Raw genomic sequence first — 22,860 nt, 5'->3', positions numbered from 1 at the left:
ACTCTGAGGAATCTCACAAAGTAATTCAATTAACCATGGCAGGGCCATATATTAAGCCTTCCCACAGCTTGGCTATGCTTCCAACTCTACCTTTTTTAAACACAGGCACATTTTCTTCTGACATGGGCATGCTAAATTTGTGCCCCAGCTCTGAAGGGGTATCTTCTACCTGTAAGCATTTTTTGTTTGTTTGCATTAGTGCAATTTGTAATATAAGCATACCCATTTTTGCTTGATGTCAACATTTGCTAAAGGGACGTTACAACGGCCGTCTAGAAACACAAGTATTCATCAGTATTTTCAAATCACATTTCATCATGGGTATGGCCACTCTACAGAGACTGAACAGCCCATGATGCGCTGCAACTGAATAAAAGAAACACACTCAAGAGCATCCTGCATTTGTGCATCCTACACTTGTGTATAGCAATGAAGGTGGAAAGAGATGGCCGTGCAAACAGAAAAAGAAATCCCGAGAAGAAACGGGGAATTCTGAAATCTGCACCTCCAATTTTGGAATCTTGCCTTAGCATAATTGTACATTTGGTCATAATTTATCTTATATGGAACCATTTGCAACCCATATTTCTATTTTACACAAACATTTAACGGTCAGGGGTGAGGGAAGGATTCTTGTAGTAGGGAAAAGGTAAAGGCAGTCCCCTATGCAAGCCCTGGGTGACATCACATCCCATCGGTTACTAGGCAGGCTATGTTTACGGGGTGGTTTGCCATCGCCGACCCCAGTCGTCTACACTTTACCCCCAGCAACCTGGGTACTCATTTTACTGACCTCAGAAGGATGAAAGGCTGAGTCAGCCTTGAGCCAGCGACCTGAAACCGACTCCCGCTGGGATCGAGCTTTGGCAGCAGAGCCGCAGTGAACCCCTCTGTGCCACGGGGCTCCTATTAGAGTTTCTTTTTTTAGCATATTTGATGATGAACCTTGTTGTGTGTGTGTTTTTAAAGCTTGCTTTATCCATACATGCATCCTTCGGTGATGACATAGGTTAAAACTCTGAACACCCATATACACACACTCTAATTAACTGGGCGGGGTAAAAAAAAAACCCTAATGAGTTAATCACTGAACAGGAACCAAAAATGACTTCATGCTGGGGTCCCTGCCTGGTTCGTCTGTAAACAAGCCAAACAAACACAAAATGTATCATACTGACTTAGCAGCTCTATTGTTTTAAGGATGCACTTGGACGGGAGAGTCAGCTCCGCTCTAAATCCCTCTGCCCGGACGATACGTGCCACGTCGTGTCCAAACAAAGAAACAAACCAGCAGCCTTGCAGTAAAAAGACTTAGTCAGCTTCCTAGGTCAGCTTGTTTGCATGTGCCGCTGGAACTTACCAGTGGAAGCACAATGCTGACAACATTCACTGCAACCCCCTGAAAAGGACAAGATTTTAAGCCCCCTCTCCCTTGTACATGCCTGGAACCATCCAAATCAGAAAGGATCACGTCATGTATAGCAGGATGCAAAAAAAAAAATTCCCGTTAGGACTAACTCCGAAAAGAGTGGCTTAAAGATAGGACTGTCCAGGTCGCTGCTTATGGGGGAGCATCAGTCCCAGAAGTCTCTTTCCACGTCCAAAGCTATTCTGCCAGACTTATGGCTGAGGACAGCAGCAAATATCATCTGCTGGCCTCCCTATTCTCCCCCCTCCTGTTATGTTTTTTTTAAAAAAATAATTGCATTAAAAATTTCCAGGGTACAGAAAGAAAAAAAAGGGGGGGAGTAGGAAAATAAACATCACATCTTAATCCTTGTCTGACACAACTGCCACCCCTCAGCCATATTCTAAATAATAGATTAACCCTTATATCACTAATATTGTTAGTTGTACTCTTAACAAGCAATTTACCCCTTTTTGAATTATGATTATCTGTCTGAAAAGTTTTATCCCCTCCTGTTATATTAATGTCAACTGAGGGGTAACCTGCTGCAAATATCAAGGCTGAGTCAACATTGAGCCGGCTGCCTGAAACCGACTTCTGCTGGGATCGAACTTAGGCCATGAGCAGAACTTGGACTGCAGTACTGCAGCTTACCACTCTGCACCACGGGGCTCCTTAGGATCTGAGAGACCTGGGTTCAAATCCCCCTTTGGCTAGGACGCTTTCTGGGGGACCCTGGGCCAGCTTGTTCAAAACTCTTTGATTTCCCCACCAATCCCAAGTTTAAACTGGAGGCAGCAATACAAAATAACTGTTCACCCTTTCACACATGCTGGATAAAGAAGCATGCACATTTCAAGGGAAAGGAAGGGAACAGGAAAAGTTCATAAGTTTAAGACATTTTATGAAAACTGGAGTCACTTTTTTCAATACTGGAACAGATGCTTTATTCGGAGTGCTTCCATGCAAGCATTAACATTCCGAAGTTGCTTTTACAATTTCCTTTTCAATAATTAAATGTTCAATTACCGTTTAATGTTTAATTTAACGTTTAGTGTAATGACTGTTCGTTTATTTAAAATATTTATATCCCCACTTCTCTGCCATCTGCACATAAGGGGGCTTCCGACAATAACTATAGCAATGTGCAATAAACACGTATGCCCCATTAATAGGGCGGCCTGAAACGGAGTCCTTCTAAATCGACTGAACGGGCTTAGAAGGGTGTAACTCCACTAAGGATGGCACTGTAAATCAAGAGGCCTCTCAACGAGCAGAGCTGGGCGTTGGAGGCTGCACAGTTGCAACGGGCTTGCTGGGTGACCTTGGGCTAGCCACAATTCTCTTCAAGCTCTCTCAGCCCCACCTACCCCACAGGGTGCCTGTTGTGGGGAGGGGAAGGGAAGGCGATTGTAAGCTGGTTTGAATCTCCTTAAAAGGTAGAGGAAGTTGGCATATAAAAAACAACTCTTCTTCTTCTTCGTTTCATCACCTGACATTCTGGAGATTGGCACATGCACGAATTATGTCCTATCGTAACCCAGGAAGTCTGGCCTGGAAGCCGCAGGAGTGCCACATTAAGATCTCTCAAGCAACTAATTACCATCTTCCCCCTTGCAAGACCTGCCATTTACATGCACACCATGGAGCCATAATTTGATAATATATGCTATTACATACTGCTCTTCTCATTCAGGGGGAGAAAAAAGGAAAAAGAACAGTGCAGACTTCGTTCAAAAAGCGAAGGCTGGGGGCCTTTTGGCATACGGGGAATCACCTCTTCCATACCAGCAAGTGAGCGCTGTGTGAACTCATGTGATCGGTTCAGCAATTCCTTATTGGCAGTGCCCTCATTATAACTGGCTCCTCTAACTCACCCGACAGCCTTTCCCCTCTCTGCCCCCAGCTTGTGGTAGGGAATTCCAGGTGAGAAAGGAAGGGCTTTGGCTCAGTAGTGGAGCATCTGCTTGGCATGCAGAAGACCCCAGGTTCAATCCCCGGCATCTCCAGTTAAAAGATCTGGCAGTAGGTGACGTGAAAGACCTCTGCCTGATACCCCGGACAGCCGCTGCCAGTTTGAGCCGACAATACTGACTTTGATGGATCAAGTATAAGGCAGCTTCAGTATAAGGCAGCTTCATGTATTCTTGTGATCCCTCCCTCCAGACTTAAGAAGAAGAAGAGTTGGTTTTTATATGCCAACTTTCTCTACCACTTAAGGAAGAATCAAACCGGCTGACAATCACCTTTCCCTTCCCCTCCCCACAACAGACACACTATGAGGTAGGTGGGGCTGACAGAGCTATGACTAGCCCAAGGACCCAGCTGGCTTCATGTGGAGGAGTGGGGAAACAAATCTAATTCACCAGATTAGCCTCCACTGCTCATGCGGAGGAGTGGGGGGAATCAAACCCAGTTCTCCAGATCAGAGTCCACCGCTCCAAACCACTGCTCTTAACCACTACACCACGCTGGCTCTCAGTCTTAACTGAGAGAGTACTGGGATGAAAGCTGGACTCTGATGACTGTATTAGCAGGCTAATGTTTTCTGGGGTTTTAAATTGTTTATTGGTGGATTAGACGGTTTGTTTGCAAACTGGGTTTATTGTTCTTGAAAACTGCCCTAAGTTTTTTGGAAGAGCAGGTGGAACTCTTTGCATTGAAAAGAAACAGATAAAGAAATTGTTGCAAAAGAAACACTGGGGCCTTTTTGAAGGGGAAAAAAAACAGGCAGCAGTCATGAGGGTATAACAAAATTAAAAAAGTAGAGAAGGATTTTTTTTTTCCTGAGGGAACGAAACGGCCTAATTAAGTAAGGAAAATAAGCCCGGCGGCATCAACGTTCTTAACATTTGTCAAAAGTAATACTAGAATTTTAAACACATCACATCCTCGTACGCTCCGCTCGTTTTGCATCCTGTCTCAATGCGAAAGGCAGCCGCTGAACATCATATTTAATCAGCGGTTCAATAGCTCTCCCAAGTCAAATTTAGCACATTTCTTGGATCTCCATTCAATTCGGCTTATCGTATTAATTCAAAACCACAGGGGAAAAACCCAATAAAACAAAAACAAAACAAGCCAATCATAATATCAAGTAAAATCCGTAAAACATCCACCAGAAGGTTAGAATACGTTTCTCGGATCTTCACGATTCTCAACGCTAGCCAGGCCTTGCCTCCCAGACAGGATTTTCCCATCAAAGTTCTATTGCTTCTGTATAGGGAACTCTTTTTCTCTTCTTCTACCAAAGCCAAAGGAGCCCAGGTGAGCAATAACGCAGCTTCCTTCCCCCAGTCTGCCTACAGAACTCTTGGAAACAATTGCTTGAGAAGGTGCAGAAAAGAGCAACCAAAATGATTAGGGGACTAGAGCAACTGTCCTATGGGGAGCGGTTAAGACACTTAGGGCTGTTTAGCTTAGAAAGAAGGCGGCTGAGGGGAGACATGATAGAGGTCTATAAAATTATGCATGGTTTGGAGAGAGTGGACAGGGAGAGGTTTTTCTCCCTCTCCCATAATACTAGAACACAGGGTCATCTGCTAAAGCTGGAGGGTGAGAGGTTCAAAACAGATAAAAGGAAGTATTTTTTCACACAATGCATAGTTAAATTGTGGAACTCCCTGCCCCAGGATGTGGTGATGGCTGCCAGCTTGGAAGGCTTTAAGAGGGGAGTGGACATATTCATGGAGGAGGGGGGTATTCATGGCTATTAGTTAGAATGGATACTAGTCATGCTGCATACCTATTCTCTCCAGCATCATAGGAGCATGCCTATTATATCAAGTGCTGTGGAACACAGGCAAGGATAAATGCTGCTGCAGTCGTCTTGTTTGTGGGCTTCCTGGAGGCACCTGGTTGGCCCCTGTGTGAACAGACTGCTGGACTTGATGGGCCTGGGTCTGATCCAGTAGGGCCTTTCTTATGTTCTTATGCCTTTAGATTTCCATTCAGAAGGCTTTCTCCAGCAGAAAAATAGTTTCTAAAAATGTTTCCCAACACACACACGCGCACGCACAAAGCAACTGCCAAGTCAAAAAGGCTTACCTTGTGAAAGACACTGGTTTGCCAAAGCGACCTGCCCTGAGAGCAGGTACAGATTAAGACGGCCGAAAATGCTTGCCAGAGACGGGATCGTAATGAAGCAGAAAGCAACGCACGCCTAAGGAGGCAAGGACAGAAACGTTTTAAGAGATGACTACGGCCCTTTCTTCAGTGAGCCGGAGGTGCAGCCGTTTTAGGGTTACTGGGATGAACTGGGCTCTCCTGGACCCTAGCCCTGACCTGTCTAGCCCCCGACTAGCCCAATCTCATTAGGTCTCAGAAGCTAAGCAGTGTCTGCCCTGGAGAACCATGGAGAGGGGTCATGGCTCAGTGGTAGAGCCTCTGCTTGGCATGCAGGTCGTCCCAGGTTCAATCCCCAGCATCTCCAGTTAAAGGGGCTGTGGCTCAGTGGTAGAGCATCTGCTTGGCATGCAGAAGGTCCCAGGTTCAATCCCCGGCATCTCCAGTTAAAGGGACTTGGCAGGTAGGTGATGGGAAAGACCCCTGAGACCCTGGAGAGCCGCTGCCAGTCTGAGTAGACAATACTGACTTGGGTGGACCAAGGGTCTGGTTCAGTAGAAGGCAGCTTCATGTGTTCATGTGTGAAGGTCTCCTTCTATACAGCTGTTATAGGTGCAAGAACCCTGACTGGTTGTCTGTCCCTATCACAGAGGGAAGAGGGCAAGGGAAGCAAGTATTGCCTGCGTGTACGTTTCCTGTGCATGTTATAAGCTGAACCTCTAGCCCCATAGTCTCATTAGCACAGAGAGAATTAAGGGCAAGGGAACCATTCGGTTTTCCCACCTACCCTGACAAACGCAGCCGTCTTTCTGGAATGATTTCCTTTCATCACTTTTCTCGTTTCCATTGCCAGTTGGTTCACGCTCTGTTGGAAAGATGACATTACCAGTGGGACCAGCTACAACCGAAGCTACCAACCAAAGGACTGTTTCACCAAACAGCAACAAGTGCCATGTTAGGGTGACGCCCTTCCTAGTCTATTGAAGACAGTGGGCATAGAAAGGGTGTAACTCTGCTTAGGACGGCACTGTCAACATCCTACCAGACTCAGAAAACAATAAGCGAGAGATGATAATCTTTCACTGGGGCAATTGGTGGTTTAGTAATGACCCCCAAATACACACCCACAATTCAGTACATTCACTACCAAATGAAGCGCTTTTACTTCAATTGATTTCGCACCTTTCCAGGGTTAGCACAACAGGAAGAGTCTGCATGCTAACCCACGACATGGTGGTACAAATGCTCATAAGATGCCCAGCAAAAGTGACACTACCCGGCAAAGAAATGCACAGAATGGCTCTCTGCCGTCACTGGAGGCTCATTTACAATCAGGAGGTATGCTTACGTGTATCAGCTGGACAAGAACAGGTTCCAAATTGCAAAACATCGATCGGGCTTCGACATAAAAACTCAGCTGCTGCTCAAAGTCACGGCTGAACGAAACCTGGATTAAGGAGATTCAGAGAAGTCATTCCCTGGACACGACCTGTGGGATCCAGTTCCTCATTCGTTCCATTTTATATGCTCGCTCTAATGAAGCAGGTGAATACAGGATCCGATATTTTCCAGGTAATCCCGTTCACAGCAGCCTTAGGAAAAACACCAGATCATTCTCTTCCCATCCAACATATGCTCCAGGAACCTCCCCCAAGTCGTTTTATGCAAGCTGCTCTTAGAAGTGTCCTGAGATTTGGGAATTGAGTTATGGGAGACTTGGAGTTCACAAGACTGGCTGCGAGCAGGGTGGTCCTTTTCAACAAAAAATGCCATTACTCACCATTCATGATGCTGCATCTTGAGTCAGACAACTGGTCTATCTAGGTCAGCATTGTCTACTCTGACTAGCAGCGGCTCTCCAAAGTCTCGGCTAGAGATCGTTCACATCTGCTACTACCCGTTTCTTTTCTTTCTTTTTCAACTGCAGACATTTTCCATGTGCACATGATTGAATTAAATTTTCATCCATCTAAAGACTCTTCTGTCAGCTCAATTTGTGCAAACGCTAGTTTTCACGTAAGCCAAAGATGTTCCAACAAATTGGATCATTGTGTGGCATTTCAGATATTTTTAATTCCGCCTAGCCACTGTGGTGCCCTGGCTTGGATAGCCTCGGCTCGCCTGATCTCGTCAGATCTCGGAAGCTGAGAAGAGCCAGCCCTGGTTAGTATTGGGGTGGGAGACCAAAAAGGAAGGCCATGGTAGTTGCGCAAAGGCAGACAATGCCAAACCACCTCTGAATGTCTCTTGCCTTGAAAACCATATGGTCGGCTGCAACTTGATGGCACTTTACACACACACACACACACACATACAACCACTGTGGAATGTCAGACTCCTCTCTTGATAGCATAACTGCCTACCAAAGTTTGCAATGGAAATCGGATCACTCGTTATCTTACATCTTGAAACCTCCCTTGCCTAGTTTCCTATGCATAAAGTTCATGGTACTCACCATTCTTAAAAATCCATTTATCAAAGAGGCCAGCATGCGCTTTTCATCTTCAAGGGTCAGTGCACTGCAAATAAGATGTTTCACAGGGTCAGTATTTAAGGAGAAGCCCATATGTTCTACTTCAAACCACTAATGAAGAACTCCAGCCTTCCTGGTATGGGTGCATCTTCCCTACAACATGCATTTCACCATCTTGTACTGGTGATTGAGCTGTTGGATCGAGCTGGGGATCTGTTTCCTCTAGTGCAACAAGTTTACTGTTTATGAACACATGAACACATGAAGCTGCCTTATACTGAACCAGACCCTCGGTCCATCAAAGTCAGTATTGTCTACTCAGACCGGCAGCGGCACTCCAGGGTCTCAGACAGAGGTCTTTCACATCACCTACTTGCCTAGTCCCTTTAACTGGAGATGCCGGGGATTGAACCTGGGACCTCCTGCATGCCAAGCAGATGCTCTACCACTGAGCTACAGCCCCTCCAGGTTAGCTTATGCAAGGACAATCTCCTGGTGTTTGTAATAGAGACAAGAAGTGGATGGGAGAAAGCCACCGCTCTTCCCCATGACTGTTGCAAAGGCTCCTTGTACTGGAAGAAAGTGCAGCCGTTAGCAGGACGGACTGGTGGGATATGACCCATTATCACAAAAAGTTGTACTGAAGCCATTAAATGTATCAAAATAATAATGTGATTCCCCACATCTCCACATGAAGCCTGCTGGGTGACAATTGAGCCAGTCACAGTTCTCTCAGAACTCTCTCAGACCACATGGAAGAAGAGTTGGCTTTCATACCCCACTTTTCTCTACCTTGAGTCTCAAAGTGGCTTACAATCTGCCTTTCCTTCCTCCCCCCAACAACAGGCACCTGGTGAGGTAGGTGAGGCTGAGAGAGTTCAGAGTGAACTGTGTCTAGCCCAAAGTCACCCAGCAGCCACCATGGTTCAAACCAAACTCAAGTTACATTAAAAAATGCTTATTCAACTCTTGGTGGCCTTCAAGAGGAATATATATTGAACCTTCCTTACATCCACTTGAATTCCTCCTCAAAGAGGCAAGACGAATAAAGTCTAATAGCAAGAGAACAGTGAATATTCCTAAATGTCTGCAATGATGAGCAGTCTTCTCAGCTATCAATCAGCCAATCTTTATTAAAAACAGTCATAGACCAGCACAGCACAATTTACCATTACAACCCTTAGTGGTCTTCTCAGCTACAAAAGCACAGCTTGCACATTAGAAGAAGAAGAGTTGGTTTTTATATGCTGACTTTCTCTACCACTGAAGGTAGAGAAACCGGCTTACAATCACCTTCCCTTCCTTTCCTCACAACAGGTGAGATAGGTGAGGCGGAGAGAGCTCTAAGAGAGCTGTGACTAGCCCAAGGCCACCCAGCTGGCTTCGTGTGCAGGAGTGTGGAAACAAACCCAATTCACCAGATTAGCCTCCGTTGCTCACGTGGAGGAGTGGGGAATCGAACCTGGTTCTCCAAATCAGAGTCCACTGCTTCAAATCACCGCTCTTAACCACTACACCATGCTGGCTCTCTGGGTATGGGATTGCTTGACAAAAAAACATATATTTTTTGCCATAAGACACTGGGCTAAAACAAAAGATAGGCCATAAAAATTCTAAAATGCTACAAAGGATCCAAACCCAGGATTCAGAGCATCGCCATTTCATTTGGCTGCCAAATGGAATTCTAATAAATCAAAACACGTCTCGACGGAAACCCGTAGAGCTCCATGACAGTTAAGTCATCCAGCACAATCTTTTTTTTTTACGATGACACACAGGTCTCCGGTGCATCACTCTGCAATTCCCCCGGCGGAGACACCAGATGGGAACAGGGTGATTGTTTTGTAATACACTTTCGATGGAGAAGTGGAGAGTGGCAAGGGAGGCAGACCCTCACTGTTATTAGCTCATTAGTGCTCTCCTATCCATCACGGTCATAACAGAAAACCGATGGATGGCCGGGAAGATTTATAGTACAATCTCTGAGTTACCAAGGATCGCTGATCTGAAAATATGCCCATGTGGCAGCTGCTTATATGACCCACGCTGTGCTGCCTCATGAACTGAGGCTAAATGGGAGAAATGGGAGTGGTCATTTTAAGTTTTTGCCAGCAATAAGGAGGGGAGGGGCCGTGGCTCAGTGGCAGAGCAGCTACTTGGCATGCAGATGGTCCCAGGTTCAATCCCTGGCATCTCCAGCTAAAAGTGATGTGAAAGATCTCTACCTGAGACCCTGGAGAGCTGCTGCTAGTCTGAGTAGACAATACTGACCTTGATGGACCAATGGTCTGGTTCAGCATAAGGCAGCATTATGTGTTTGTGTGACCTTCCCTGACCGCTGCATAGCTCTGAGTGCGAGTGAATGTTTTTGGGGAGGGGCTGTGGCTCAGTGGAAGAGCATCTGCTTGGCATGCAGAAGGTCCCAGATTCAATCCCCGGCATCTCCAGTTAAAGGGACTAGGCAAGAAGGTGATGTGAAAGACCCCTGCCTGAGACCTGAAAGAGCCACTGCCAGTCTGAGTAGACAATACTGACTTTGAGGGACCAATGGTCTGATTCAGTAGAAGGCAGATTCATGTGTTCAATAGGCTGCCAGTCACGCAAATAGGTTCCTGGATGGACTGGCACGGACCTGCTTAGCTCCCACAAGGTGGCTGGATCAGATACATCACAATCCTACCCTCAGACACAGGTTATACTTTGGGGTACAGGATAGGGGTAGAACAGAGAGCCCTTCAGCAGCTTTAATCCTTCTAAACCCCAGCACTTTGTTGTCACAGCTACATCATTCGCACACTTTCATCTACCAAATTTAAAGTGCAGGGTGAAAGCCTGTTGAGGGGATGGCTCACGTTGAGAGCCAGTGAGGTGTAGTGGTTAAGAGCGGTGGTTTTGGAGTGGTGGACTCTGACCTGGAGCACCAGGTTCGATTCCCCACTCCTTCACATGAGTGGTGGAGGCTAATCTGGTGAACCAGATTTGTTTCCCCACTCCTACACATGAAGCCAGCTGGGTGACCTTGGGCTAGTCACAGCTCTCTCAGCCCCACCTACCTCACAGGGTGTCTGTTGTGGGGAGGAGAAGGGAAGGCGATTGTAAGCTGGTTTGATTCTTCCAAAAGTGGGAGAGAAAGTCGGCATATAAAAACCAACTCTTCTTCTTCTCATGTCACCTGTGTGTTTTATGGGGTGCCCCACGCAGAGCACCGCTATCAATCAACAGGGACAAATTGGTGAGTGATCTGTCCCCTTTCGACTTGGTGTTCAAGGGCACCAATCAGATCACACTGCCCCTTGTCCAGTGAAGCAGGCAGCATCCAGTTGTAGAGGCTGCCCAACCGTAAGAGGAAGACAGATCACAGGCGTGCCCACGTTCTTCTTCTGGAGGTTCTTTGAGCCCTGCAGGCGCTAAACCTTACTGGGAACCACTCTTTGCTGGAATAGGCAGAGCGGGGAGAGAGAACTGCATACCACACTCATTCCAAAATGGCAAATTCCAGTTATTTATTTCAAAAAAAGGGCTTTTCGGCTAGGAAAAAAGCACCCACATCAATATTGCATTGTTTGCAGGAGCTGCCGCTCCTCCCGCCCCCCAAACCTTTTTTGACAAAAGCAATGGGGTGGGGGAAGGCACTGAACTGGCACCATGACCCTCAGCAGCATCTGTCACGTTGTTTACTCCTCTCAATGCTCTCCCAACATTCTTTGGTGTCTCTCCCCATTAGCAAAGCTATGAAGTCATTGCTATTTTCCCAGATCTTCCTTTTATTTCCAGCGTTCGGAACAAAGCAGCGATTAAGGAGGCAGCGGCCTGTGCTGCGAGTCCTCTTCCACGGCTCCCCACCCGTGGTACCCAGAGCCGCGAAGAATAGCAGCAAGTGGAAAACATTCCCACCCCGCCCCACCCTTAGGGGCTCAGGAACTGCTCCCGACCATCGCCATTTCAAAACACTCACACAAACACTGTTCAGTAAAGGTAAGGAACGGCTCTCTTACTTTACGGAATCGTGCATCGTCTTGCACACGTGCAGAAGGGCATTGAGTATTACAGGATCCTTTGTCGATTCCAGCTGATGCCTAAACATGCACGCATTGGGAAAAAAGCAACAGAGCAAAAGTTAAATATTGGCAGTTAGAGCTGAAGATAACCAACCTGCCCAGCTTTGTGCATGGTGCCGTCTCTTAGAAGAAGAGTTGGTTTTTATATTCTGACGTTCTCTACCACTTAAGGAAGAATCAAACCGGATTACAATCACCTTCCCTTCCCCTCCCCACAACAGACACCCCTATGAGGGAGGTGGGGCTAAGAGAGTGTGACTAGCCCAAGGTCACCCAGCTGGCTTCGTGTGCAGGAGTGGGGAAACAAATTCAGTTCACCAGATTAGCCTCCGCCGCTCATGTGGAGGAGTGGGAAATCAAACCCGGTTCTCCAGATCAGACTCCACTGCTCCAAACCACCGCTTTTAACCACTACACTGGCGGACGAAAACCCCTTGACCACAAGACAGGTTGCCAAATTTTGTGTTGCAGAGATTAAAGTACGCAGTAAATTAAAAAGCAAAGGCGCAGACAAAGTTTGAGCTTTAACTATTGGATTTCAAAAGTGAAGAAATCTGATGGCTGTTCTGTCCATGGGAAAGAGATAATTGTTAAATCATTGTGCGGTAATCTGATTTTAATTTTGATAAGTTTTTATATCGCATTTTAACTGAAATGCTGTACGATTGCTACATATAGTGTGCATTTATTGGTCTTTGACCGCAAATAAAATTCAAAATAACCACTACGCCACGCTGGCTCCCTACCAATGAGGGATTGGTAGGGCAGCTGAGGGCTCCCCTGCTCCCCCTGTATTGGCCAAATACAGCCCTTGTCTCCCCCCGCCCCTTTGCTGGCTGGCACACCAACATCATCACAGGTAGACGTGCTGCAGTCATCCCCATGACGGAGATCTGCAGACCCTGGTAATTCCAGCGACAGCCAGGCGGTGTGCCTTTTTGCACAACGCCTTCTGCTCGCCTGGAGAAGGCAGGAACGTTCAGCGTGGTAATTAGTGGTTCTTTCCATCTATACTGTACTGATTAAGCTTCCCTGCTGTGCAAAAAGCCTTGTCATGGAAAATAAGCATTCATTTAAAACCTCGTTTGATTATAGAGCATTAACAGCCCCATATTCTATTTACTGCAGAGCTAAGGTGTTGTGAAGAAAAGGGGGCTGCGTTGCGGTTCATGTGCACAGTTCCCGGTTTAGCGGAACAGGGGGATGAGGCAGTCAACACGAACTTGTGAGACTGTCTTGGAATAACTTCCCCAAAATGCAATCCGAAAGGCGTCATACGTGGCAGTGACTAGGATAAAGACTGAACCCTACGAATCACATGGGACAGATCTTTTCCTTCTTCCTGCTTCCCTTTGCATAGGGTTGCCAACCTCCAGGAACTAGCTGGAGATCTCCTGCTACTACAACTGGTAGAGACCAGCCGATAGACATCAGTTCACCTGGAGAAAAGGGCTGCTTGGGCAACTGGACTCTATGGCGTTAAAGTCCCTCCCCTCCCCAAACCCCGCTCTCCTCAGGCTCTGCTGCAAAAACCTCCTGCCGGTGGCAAAGAGGGACCTGGCAACCCTACTCCTGCACCTCTCCCCCACTTCAAAAAGCCAAGGACCCACGGGGATCTGCCTGGTAGGCGGAAAGAGGGGCTACAGCTCGAGGGACGGAAATCACTCCCTTCAGCACAAATCACTCCTTTCTCCTCTGGTACGACTTCTGCTGTGAGCAGAACAGTCTGGAGGTGATATCTGCCAATTCCACCCTCTTGCTCCATATCCCGCTTAGTCGCCAAGGGTCTTCCAGGGTCTGGAGCAGCTTGTCAGCAGGGGGCATAAGAGGAAGGGGGGGGAAGAGATGTTCTCCACATTAGAGTCCGCCACCTTTAACCGCTACACCACGCTGGCTCCCAGGGGTGTGACTGTTGTTAATCGATTAATTAAAACTGTGTGAACTTTTGCAGCAGCATGCTTTTCTAATAAAAAATTATTTATAAGGGAAATAATTTATAAAGAAAAGCACGCCGTTGCAGACATATACTTTTGAAAACGTGCTTGGAAACGACGGCTGGGAAAGAATGACTCTGCCAGGCTAATAAACAGGACAACCTGCCTTGACCTCCTCGCTCCAGGTTTAATGCTGTTACACTAGCCGGCAGCGTGGTGCAGTGGTTAAGAGCGCTGGCCGGCAGCGTGGTGTAGTGGTTAAGAGCGGTGGTTTGGAGCGGTGGAGTCTGATCTGGAGAACCGGGTTTGATTCCCCCACTCCTCCACATGAGCAGCAGAGGCTAATCAAGTGAACTGGATTTGTTTCCCCACTCCTCTGCATGAAGCCAGCTGAGTGACCTTGGGCTAGTCACAGCTCTCTTAGAGCTCTCTCCGCCCTACCTACCTCATAGGGTGTCTGTTGTGGGGAGGGAAAGGTGATTGTAAGCCGGTTTGATTCTGCCTTAAGTGGCAGAGAAAGTCGGCATATAAAAACCAACTCTTCTTCTTTGTTTCCAGACACAATTCAAGGGGTTTGTTTCGCAGGTGTAGCAGCAATAACTGCCCAGCACTGCCAAGTTCAGAGTGCGCCATCAGTTGTTGCTTTTGCCGTCAAGTCACAGCTGACTTATGGTGATCCCATCGGGTTTTCGAGGCAAGGGACTTGACGGCAAAAAAACAACGTATGTCTTGGTGCCCTTGTTGAAAGCTTTCATTATTTTCGGATGCTATGATTTTATGATACGGCTGTATATTGTTGTATGCTGCCTGGAGGACCAAAGGATATTACAACGAATATAAATTAAATACAATATACTGCAGCAGACATAGTATTAGAAGCCGCATTCCCAGCATGGTGTAGTGGCTAAGAGCGGTGGTTTGGAGCAGTGGACTCTGATCTGGAGAACAGGGCTTGATTCCCCACTCCTCCACATGAGCGGTGGAGGCTAATCTGGTGAGCTGGATTTGTTTCCCCACTCTGACACACAAAGCCAGCTGGGTGACCTTGGGCTAGTCACAGTCTCTCAGCCCCACCTACCTCACAAGTTGTCTGTTGTGGGGAGGGGAAGGGAAGGTGATTGTAAGTCGGTTTGAGTCTCCCTTAAGAGGCAGAGAAAGTCGGCATATAAAAACCAACTCTTCTTCTTCTTCTCTCATGTACATGGCTTTGCCTCTTCTAACCCGGCACTTACCAGCTTCTGCAGATTTTACAAGTACGGTACTTGTCTAACTCTTTTAAAAATTAATAAGCCAACTATAATTGGGAAGGGGCACCTTTTCAAGCAAGAAGTGCTTAATCCAAACTATTGCCGAAACACCACATTTTTACCATCAATCGCCTCTTCAAGCCATTCAGAAATTATTCCTGCATTAAGTGAGAATTTTATCATCCATCGCTCCACTGGTACGATCAATGAACCACAACACTACCCTCTTTATAATGGATTGAGGAAGTTGAGGGGTTCCCCCCTCCTCTAGCTAATGTTTCTGCTGATCATTTTCTCAAGATTCAACTGTCACCACTTAACATTTCTTGCTAAAAATAAATCACAGTTTTTAAAGCCCCGTGCAATGTGAACCCTTCAATCTCCATCTCACAAGGTGATAAAAGGAAATTAAATGCCTGAAAGGGTTGTATTCAGCGCTGGGAAATGACGCTATTTTGATCTTACGATTGCACTTGAATTAAGGAACCACTGGCTTTCTCCCCTTCTACAGCAGAACTTGCAACACCCCAGATGCTCATATGTTTCTCTCCCGGTTTCACATTTGCAGCCGAAAAGCATATGGTTCCTGAAGCAACACAAGCTGCCACGCAGACAACCGACATCTAAGCGAGAATTGTGCCGAAGTATCCGTTTTAAAAACGTAGGACATGATCCAGACCTGCACTATTGCTCTCTCTCTCACACACACGCACACAGAGGAAATGAACGAGGCTTGGCATAGGCAGCCGTTGCATCTGGAGGTCAACGATGCATCGCCCTAAATAGGTGGCAGGTGACCAAGTTTGCAGGGGGTGTGCTACCAGGACACACGACCTTGCATCCGCAAGCTGCCCTTCAAGGCCTGTCTGCACATGCTCAAGTGTATCTCTGGATTCTATCCAGCAGTTGCTCATTTATTTATACCCAAGCCTGAACTAATGCACTGAGTTCCACAATAAGCTATTTATACAAAATAACTGATCAATAAGGATTATAAATGCGTTTTAATTCTCCTTTGTAGCCTGATCCTTCGCGAAGCAAAAAAACCTTTACAAAATACAATCTGATTCAATCTGCCACCATTAACGAGCCCTTGATAGATTGCCACAGTCCTCTAGAGCGCACTTAATCAGAATACTTACTTAATAAAAGCTTCCATGATGCATTTACAAACCTCCACTTTCACACTTTCCTTCTGGAACATATCCAGGAATGGTAAGAATTTCTCCTGAAGGGGAAGAAAAAAGGTCAAGGATATCTTAACCAAGTTTAGGGACAGGTGTTCACGCATCTTTCTCTGCTTCATCTGGATTGTTTCTAAGTCTCACCTTCCCAGTATGGCTATGACCCCATTTCACAGGCCCCAATACTTCAGTGTGAAAATTCTCATTACAGTTTAGCTCTGCAACTTGGGACCACTGTATGTTTACTCGGGCTATTTTCCCCCCGGTTAAATGTTTGCAATTTAGTGTTACTCTGTGTGTGTGTGAGTGTGTGTGAATGTGTGTGTGAGTGCACACGCGTGCTGTCAGGTCACAGCTGACTTATGGGGCCATGGCTCAATGGTAGAGTATCTGCTTGGCATGCAGAAGGGTCCCAGGTTCAATCCCCGGGATCTCCAGTTCAAGGGACTAGGCAAGTGGGTGATGTGAAAGACCTCTGCCTGAGACCCTGGAGAGCCGCTGCCGGTCTGAGTAGACAATACTGAGCAGACTTTGATGGACCAAGAGTCCAATTCAGTATAAGGCGGCTTCATGTGTTCATGTGACCCCGCAGGGTTTCTAAGGCAGGAGGCGTTTGGAGGTGGTTTGCCATTGCCTGCCTCTGCTCAGGCTGAGAGAGTTCTGAGAGAACTGCGACTGGCCCAGGGTCACCCAGCAGGCTTCATGTGGAGGAGCAGGGAATCGAACCCAGTTCGACAGATAAGAGTCCACCGCTCTTAACCGCTACGCCATGCTGGCTCTCTTAATGTTACGTTACTTGTGTGTAAACTGCATAAATATCGAGCAAAAAAGTTTGAAATCCCAAACAAGTCAGGAACTCCAGCAAGGAAAACAAGCAAACAGAAGAATTGTGACAACCTACAAAGCTGGGAATAAATGGGAAAAGGGCATGCTCCCCACACTGACAAAGCTCTTGTCTTATGTTATACGTTTCAGGATTAGGCCAGGGATACCAGGCGATTCCCAAGGTCAATCCGATTGCAGAGGCAGGCAGAGGGCAAAGGAAGCCTGTAGCTTGCCGGGGAGGATGTTCAGACTTCTATCAACCAAACGTGTGATCCTTCCCAGTTCCACCAGAACTTTGTCCTCTAGTTTCTGACGGCGCTCAAATCCTTCTGGAATTATCTGTATGAAAAGATTCTGTGAAAGCTGCAGGGCTCTAAATGACTGAAGCCCAGCCAATGCTGGGTACTCAAGGTTGGATGAAAAGAAAATATATATAAGTCTTTACTAGGTTGATACCTGTACACATAGTATTTGAGAGACTTATACTAACCAGTATTACAACAAGAACCTATTATACGAGATGTTTGAGTAATTGGGAATAGAATTTACAACATATACACATGCCTGGTTGGGTTCGAACTGTTTGTATTTGTATTCATCAATGTATTTCTGTAAACGTGTGCAGATTTAACAAAGGGTTTTAATTAACCACTGATGAAGGCCCCATAGGACGAAATGCGATTGGTATGTGGTTATAGTTATCAACCTCAGGAAATGCCATTGTGCTATTTTAATGCTTTTAAATAATTTTAACTTTTATATAGCACTTCTGATAAATTATACTTTTAGTATTTATACATAGACTTATATATATTTTCTTTTCACCCAACCTTGGGTACCCAGCTTTTGTTTTTAGGTTGGGTTTTATTCCCCTCTTTTTTCTTCCACTGAAGCCCAGCCAACCCCAGGAGCACCTTCACCCACAGGAACTCCCACAGACACCCCCCCTTCAAGATCAGCCAGTGAAGCCCTGATCTGGGTACCATTTGGGGGGTTGGGGGGAGGATGCATGAACGGGCAGCCGAGGACTTTCCGAGAGCTGCCGTAGCTTTGGGGGATGCCCACTCCCGGAAGGCCTGTTTCACAACTTCACCTGCATCCTTTTGAAGACAGACAAAAACACACCTTGGACTACCACAATGGGTAGCTGAGTTAGTCTGTCACTAGCAGTAGAAAAGAATAGGAGACCAGTAGCACCTTAAAGACTAACAAAAATTCTGGCAGGGTGTGAGCTTTCGGTATCTGAAGAAGTGAGCTGTGGCTCATGAAAGCTTATATCCTGCCGGAAATTTTGTTAGTCTTTAAGGTGCTACTGGACTCTTGCCCTTTTCTACTGCTTGGACTACCAGTCAAGGTGGGAGCAAGAAGGCTGAACCAGCATGGTGTAGTGGTTAAGAGCGGTGGCTTGGAGTGGAGTACTCTGATCTGGAGGACCGGGTTTGATTCCCCACTCCTCCACATGAGCGGCGGACACTAATCTGGTAACAGGGTTGGTTACACCACTCCTACACATGAAGCCAACTGGGTGACCTTGGGCTAGTCACAGTTCTCTTCGAACTCTCTCAGCCCCACCTACCTCACAGGGTGTCTGTTGTGGGGAGGGGGAGGGAAGGTAATTGTAAGCCAGTTTGAGTCTCCCTTAAGTGGTTGAGAAAGTCGGCATATAAAACCCCCCAACAACAACCAACTTCTGTGGCTGGTGTGCTTTGCTACTGGTTTCATTCTTAACTAGCATTACAGTACAAATCTATGCAAAGTTATTCCACTCTGTGCACATGGAAAGCAACAAGCTTAGACCGGGGGTAACTCAGCTCGGCACTGCACTATAAAACACATTTTATGCTGTAAACTGCTTTGTAAATAGGTGTTAAAAAGCCATATTCTTGTTCATTTACATTTGAAAATAAGATTCCCACAACCATTTGGAAACTTACCAATGAAAACAGAATGGAGAAGTCATGAAAATAGGTGATGACTTTCTCAATTATAGACTGAAGCTAAAACAGGAAGCAGGACAATGAATTGGGGGGGGGGGGAGAAGAGAGACAGGTAAGTTTCCTTTATGTTTATTCCAGTTCTTCCTTCCTTCCATCTAAACCAATTGCTTCTTATCCATTCTTTGGCAGGCATAGCATATACAACAGCTTCCCCTCTCCTTTAAAAATATATATATATATTTGAAGGCTACCAACATATTTTTTCCAACTGTTAAATTATTCCCCCCCACTAAATGTATCCAGTTAAGCCTTAAATGAATCAGCTTCGTTGTTTAAAGAACATGCACTATTATTACTTGTCTTAAAAGCCACCCACCATCCGCAACATCTATCATGCATTTCTGTTTAAACAACCACCCTTTGTGGGTTTCATGCTTTTAAAAAAAATATTATTCTGTTTACCTGGGGGTAGGCTTCTTCAAATGCCCGATCTGGCGTCATGTGTTTAATGACATCAGCTAGAACCGTATTGACCTCCCGCTTCTGTGGAGTGCAAAGGTCATCTGTCACAGAGCAGCAGCACCAAAGGGGCACAGCTGAATCCATCCTCAAAACCACATAAAAGGGCTGTTGTAAAGCTGAGCCGGCCGTTATTTACTGCACAGCTATGCTCAGGACGTTGGCCTTCAGCAATCTAGAAAGACTTTTCAGTATCTAGGCTCCCTGAGCTCACAGTGCCAGCTGTGTAGCGGTTAAGAGCAGTGGTTTGGAGTGTTGGACTCTGATCTGGAGAACCGGATTCGATTCCCCGCTCCTCCACGAGCGGTGGACTCTAATCTGGTGAACTGGATGTTGTTTCCTAGCTCCTACACATGAAGCCAGCTGGGTGACCTTGGGCTAGTCGCACCTCTCTTCGAGCTCTCTCAGCCTCACCTCCCTCACGGGGTGCCTACTGTGGGGAGGGGAAGGGAAGGTGATTGTAAGCTGGTTTGATTCTTCCTTAAATGGTAGAGAAAGTCTGCATATAAAAACCAACTCTTCTTCTTCGAACCAACCCATGGATGCCCAGCAAGCTTCCATGGCAGAGTAAGGATTTGAACTTGGGTCTCTTGCAGATCCTAGCCTGACATTCTAACTGCCATACCAGAGTGGCTGGTGTAGTGGTGTGCGTATTAAGTGCTGTCAAGTCGCTTCCAACTCATGGCGACCCTATGAATCAATGCCTTCCAAAATGTCCTGTCTCTGACAGCCTTGCTCAGATCTTGCAAATTGAGGACCATGGCTTCCTTTATTGAGTCCATCCGTCTCTTGTTGGGTCTTCCTCTTTTCCTGCTGCCTTCAACTTTTCCTAGCATGACTGTCCTTTCCAGTGACTCTGGTCTTCTCATAATGTGACCAAAGTACGACAGCCTCAGTTTAGTCATTTTAGCTTCTAGGGTCAGTTCAAGCTTGATTTGATCTAAAACCCACTGATTTTTTTTTCAGTCCACGGTATCCGTAACGCTCTCCTCTAATACCACATTTCAAAGGAGTCTACTTTCTTCCTATGGTAGTGGAGATTAGCAGTATTTCTCGATCACTAATAAAGGTATCAGAGAAGATGGATCTCTATAAGGCAATGCTCTCATTTTAAAAGAGATGAAAGACACAGTTTTTCACTGATTTTTGAAGTGGCACATATATACTGACCCCAAAAGACAAGACTTATAATTGAGGATCACATGAAACAAGATGCAGAGAGACTCTAAAATGCTGTAGCGTGTAAAACTTAATGTAATTTCTTTTAAGTCCAAAGCAGAGGTTCCCAAATGTTTTGAGTCATGGCGTACTTTCCAGGAGAGAAATTCGTCATGGAGCACTTATTTTCACCTAGCACCTATATACTAACCCGAATGACAGTAGTATTTTTCTTTCCAATCTCTTCACGGAGCACTAGATGTTTCATGGAGCAACAAGCGCTCCTTGGAGCACAGTTTGGGAACCTCTAGTCTAAAGCATTATTAATTATTATAAACTATCGCTGATGTACAAAGTTGACTGGAGTCGGATGGCGGAGGAGGGAACGTATGGAGTAAAAACAATCTTCACATACCGTGAAATGTCTACAGGTGTATTCTACCCAGATTTCTGCACAGCCAATATAATCCTGAAAGACGAAAGTGTTGAAGTTACATTTAAAGTGCATCCCCTTATGAAAAAAGGCACAGCATTTTATTAAGCCTTCTCTGCAATCCCCACTGTCCTCTATCAAACCCTGTGTTATTTAAAGTTTAAAATATTTATAACCACACCTTTCCTCCAACGAAGGGCCAGAGGCAGTTTACTACAATCATGTCAGGCATATGACAAAACAGATTTTAAAAGTTTAACAGTTTAAACTGTATAAACTATCAACCCAATACCACCACCACCCCCAAAATTAAAACAGTATTTGATGGATCAGCCCATCAACCCTCACAAAAATATCCAATGCCAAACGGTCTCTGGTAAAAACGGTCTCTGGTAAAAACCTGCCTTCCAGGGCCTTCTGAATGTCAACTTTTTCTTTCTTTCCCCCTGTACTTAGACCAAGGTCTTGAACAATAAAACCATAAAACTTAAACAAGACCCATCTCTAAAAACACCTCCCTTACGCTCCAAACTGCCAAGTTCTGCGCTGTTGCTATTAGAATATTTTACAATTTTATCAATTTCAATGTGATAATTTTAACCAGGGGTTGCTTTTATTGACCTTACACCTTTATATGTACGGGCAGTTCGTGATTCTGTGGTACAAAACTATTGCATCTGGAAATTTTGATGTGTTGGCACATGATTGGTCAGTCGACTGTATTAATAAACTTGACTTGACCTCCCTTTGATTCTTCTCTGCAGCCTCCCAAAAACGAGCAACAAAATAAGCACAATGAGGGTCAGAATCCTCTGAATGTTAACAAAGGTGGAACAAACCACACTTGTTCTGGGAGGTCATTCCAGTGGATTACATTTACACCAATCCTACTATCCTTTACAATAATATGGCAAGTAGGATTGGATGATTAGAACATTTAGGCTGAATTTGGTAATATGAAAATGGTAAGTAATATGGTAAGCAGTACGGGATGATTAGAACGTTTAGGCTGAATTTAGATCCCAGCAGCCTATTTGCGGCATTATGATGTATTTGATTTCTTAAGTGATCTCTGAAGTGGTTATGCTCTTTATCCAATGACCTCTTAAGTGGGTATGCTCTTAATCCAATGCATTCAAAAATCTTTGGTGTAAAGTAACAGCAAATCCCTTGGCCACAGTAAGACGGGCAATACTCCCAAAGAGAGAATATGTAGAACTTGCACGGCATAGACGATTCCGCGGCCGCATTTTAGGCATTTATCCGACCGACAGCCCACCTGCGGATTCTTTAACTTTGTGATAACCTTCCAAGCTTCATTTAAGATCTGAAGCCGATCGCCTTCCGGAGGGTCAGCTAGGGCCAAGTTCCGCCCCAGAGAGCGAAAGAGAAGATGCTGTGGAAAAACCAGATAGTCCGTACACCCATTACTTACTGTCATTCAGGTACACGCTGCAGATAACTAAAATTAATTCATGCAAAGGGAAGCCCAGAAACACTCCCGAATGCTAAACAACATGGCCTTCCTTTGCTTGGAGAACACAAACAGAGAACTAGCAACATATCTATCTCTCAGACATTAAAAGGTAAAGGTCCCCTGTGCAAGCACTGGGTCATTC

The 22,860-nt window shown here is 45.8% G+C and overlaps 1 protein-coding gene across 1 annotated transcript in view; it reads right to left on the bottom strand.

Moving 5' to 3' along the window:
- The window catches only part of VPS35L (VPS35 endosomal protein sorting factor like), a 67,193-nt gene that overhangs the window by 14,309 nt on the left and 30,024 nt on the right, over window positions 1-22,860 (bottom strand). Inside the window, exons 17-26 of the mRNA XM_056866195.1 lie at window positions 22,521-22,637; window positions 21,224-21,277; window positions 19,594-19,674; window positions 19,129-19,191; window positions 16,328-16,413; window positions 11,942-12,022; window positions 7,929-7,992; window positions 6,822-6,920; window positions 6,261-6,338; window positions 5,456-5,570 (exon numbers count right to left, since the gene is read on the bottom strand). Coding sequence (XP_056722173.1) covers window positions 5,456-5,570; window positions 6,261-6,338; window positions 6,822-6,920; window positions 7,929-7,992; window positions 11,942-12,022; window positions 16,328-16,413; window positions 19,129-19,191; window positions 19,594-19,674; window positions 21,224-21,277; window positions 22,521-22,637 — 838 coding nt within the window. The remainder of the gene's footprint in view (window positions 1-5,455; window positions 5,571-6,260; window positions 6,339-6,821; window positions 6,921-7,928; window positions 7,993-11,941; window positions 12,023-16,327; window positions 16,414-19,128; window positions 19,192-19,593; window positions 19,675-21,223; window positions 21,278-22,520; window positions 22,638-22,860) is intronic.

Source organism: Euleptes europaea, chromosome 21 (genome assembly GCF_029931775.1).
Source record: "Euleptes europaea isolate rEulEur1 chromosome 21, rEulEur1.hap1, whole genome shotgun sequence".
In the NCBI taxonomy this organism is placed as follows: Eukaryota; Metazoa; Chordata; class Lepidosauria; order Squamata; family Sphaerodactylidae; genus Euleptes; species Euleptes europaea.
Note: the sequence above shows the minus strand (reverse complement) of the source record. Positions and strands in the feature narration are given on the sequence as shown.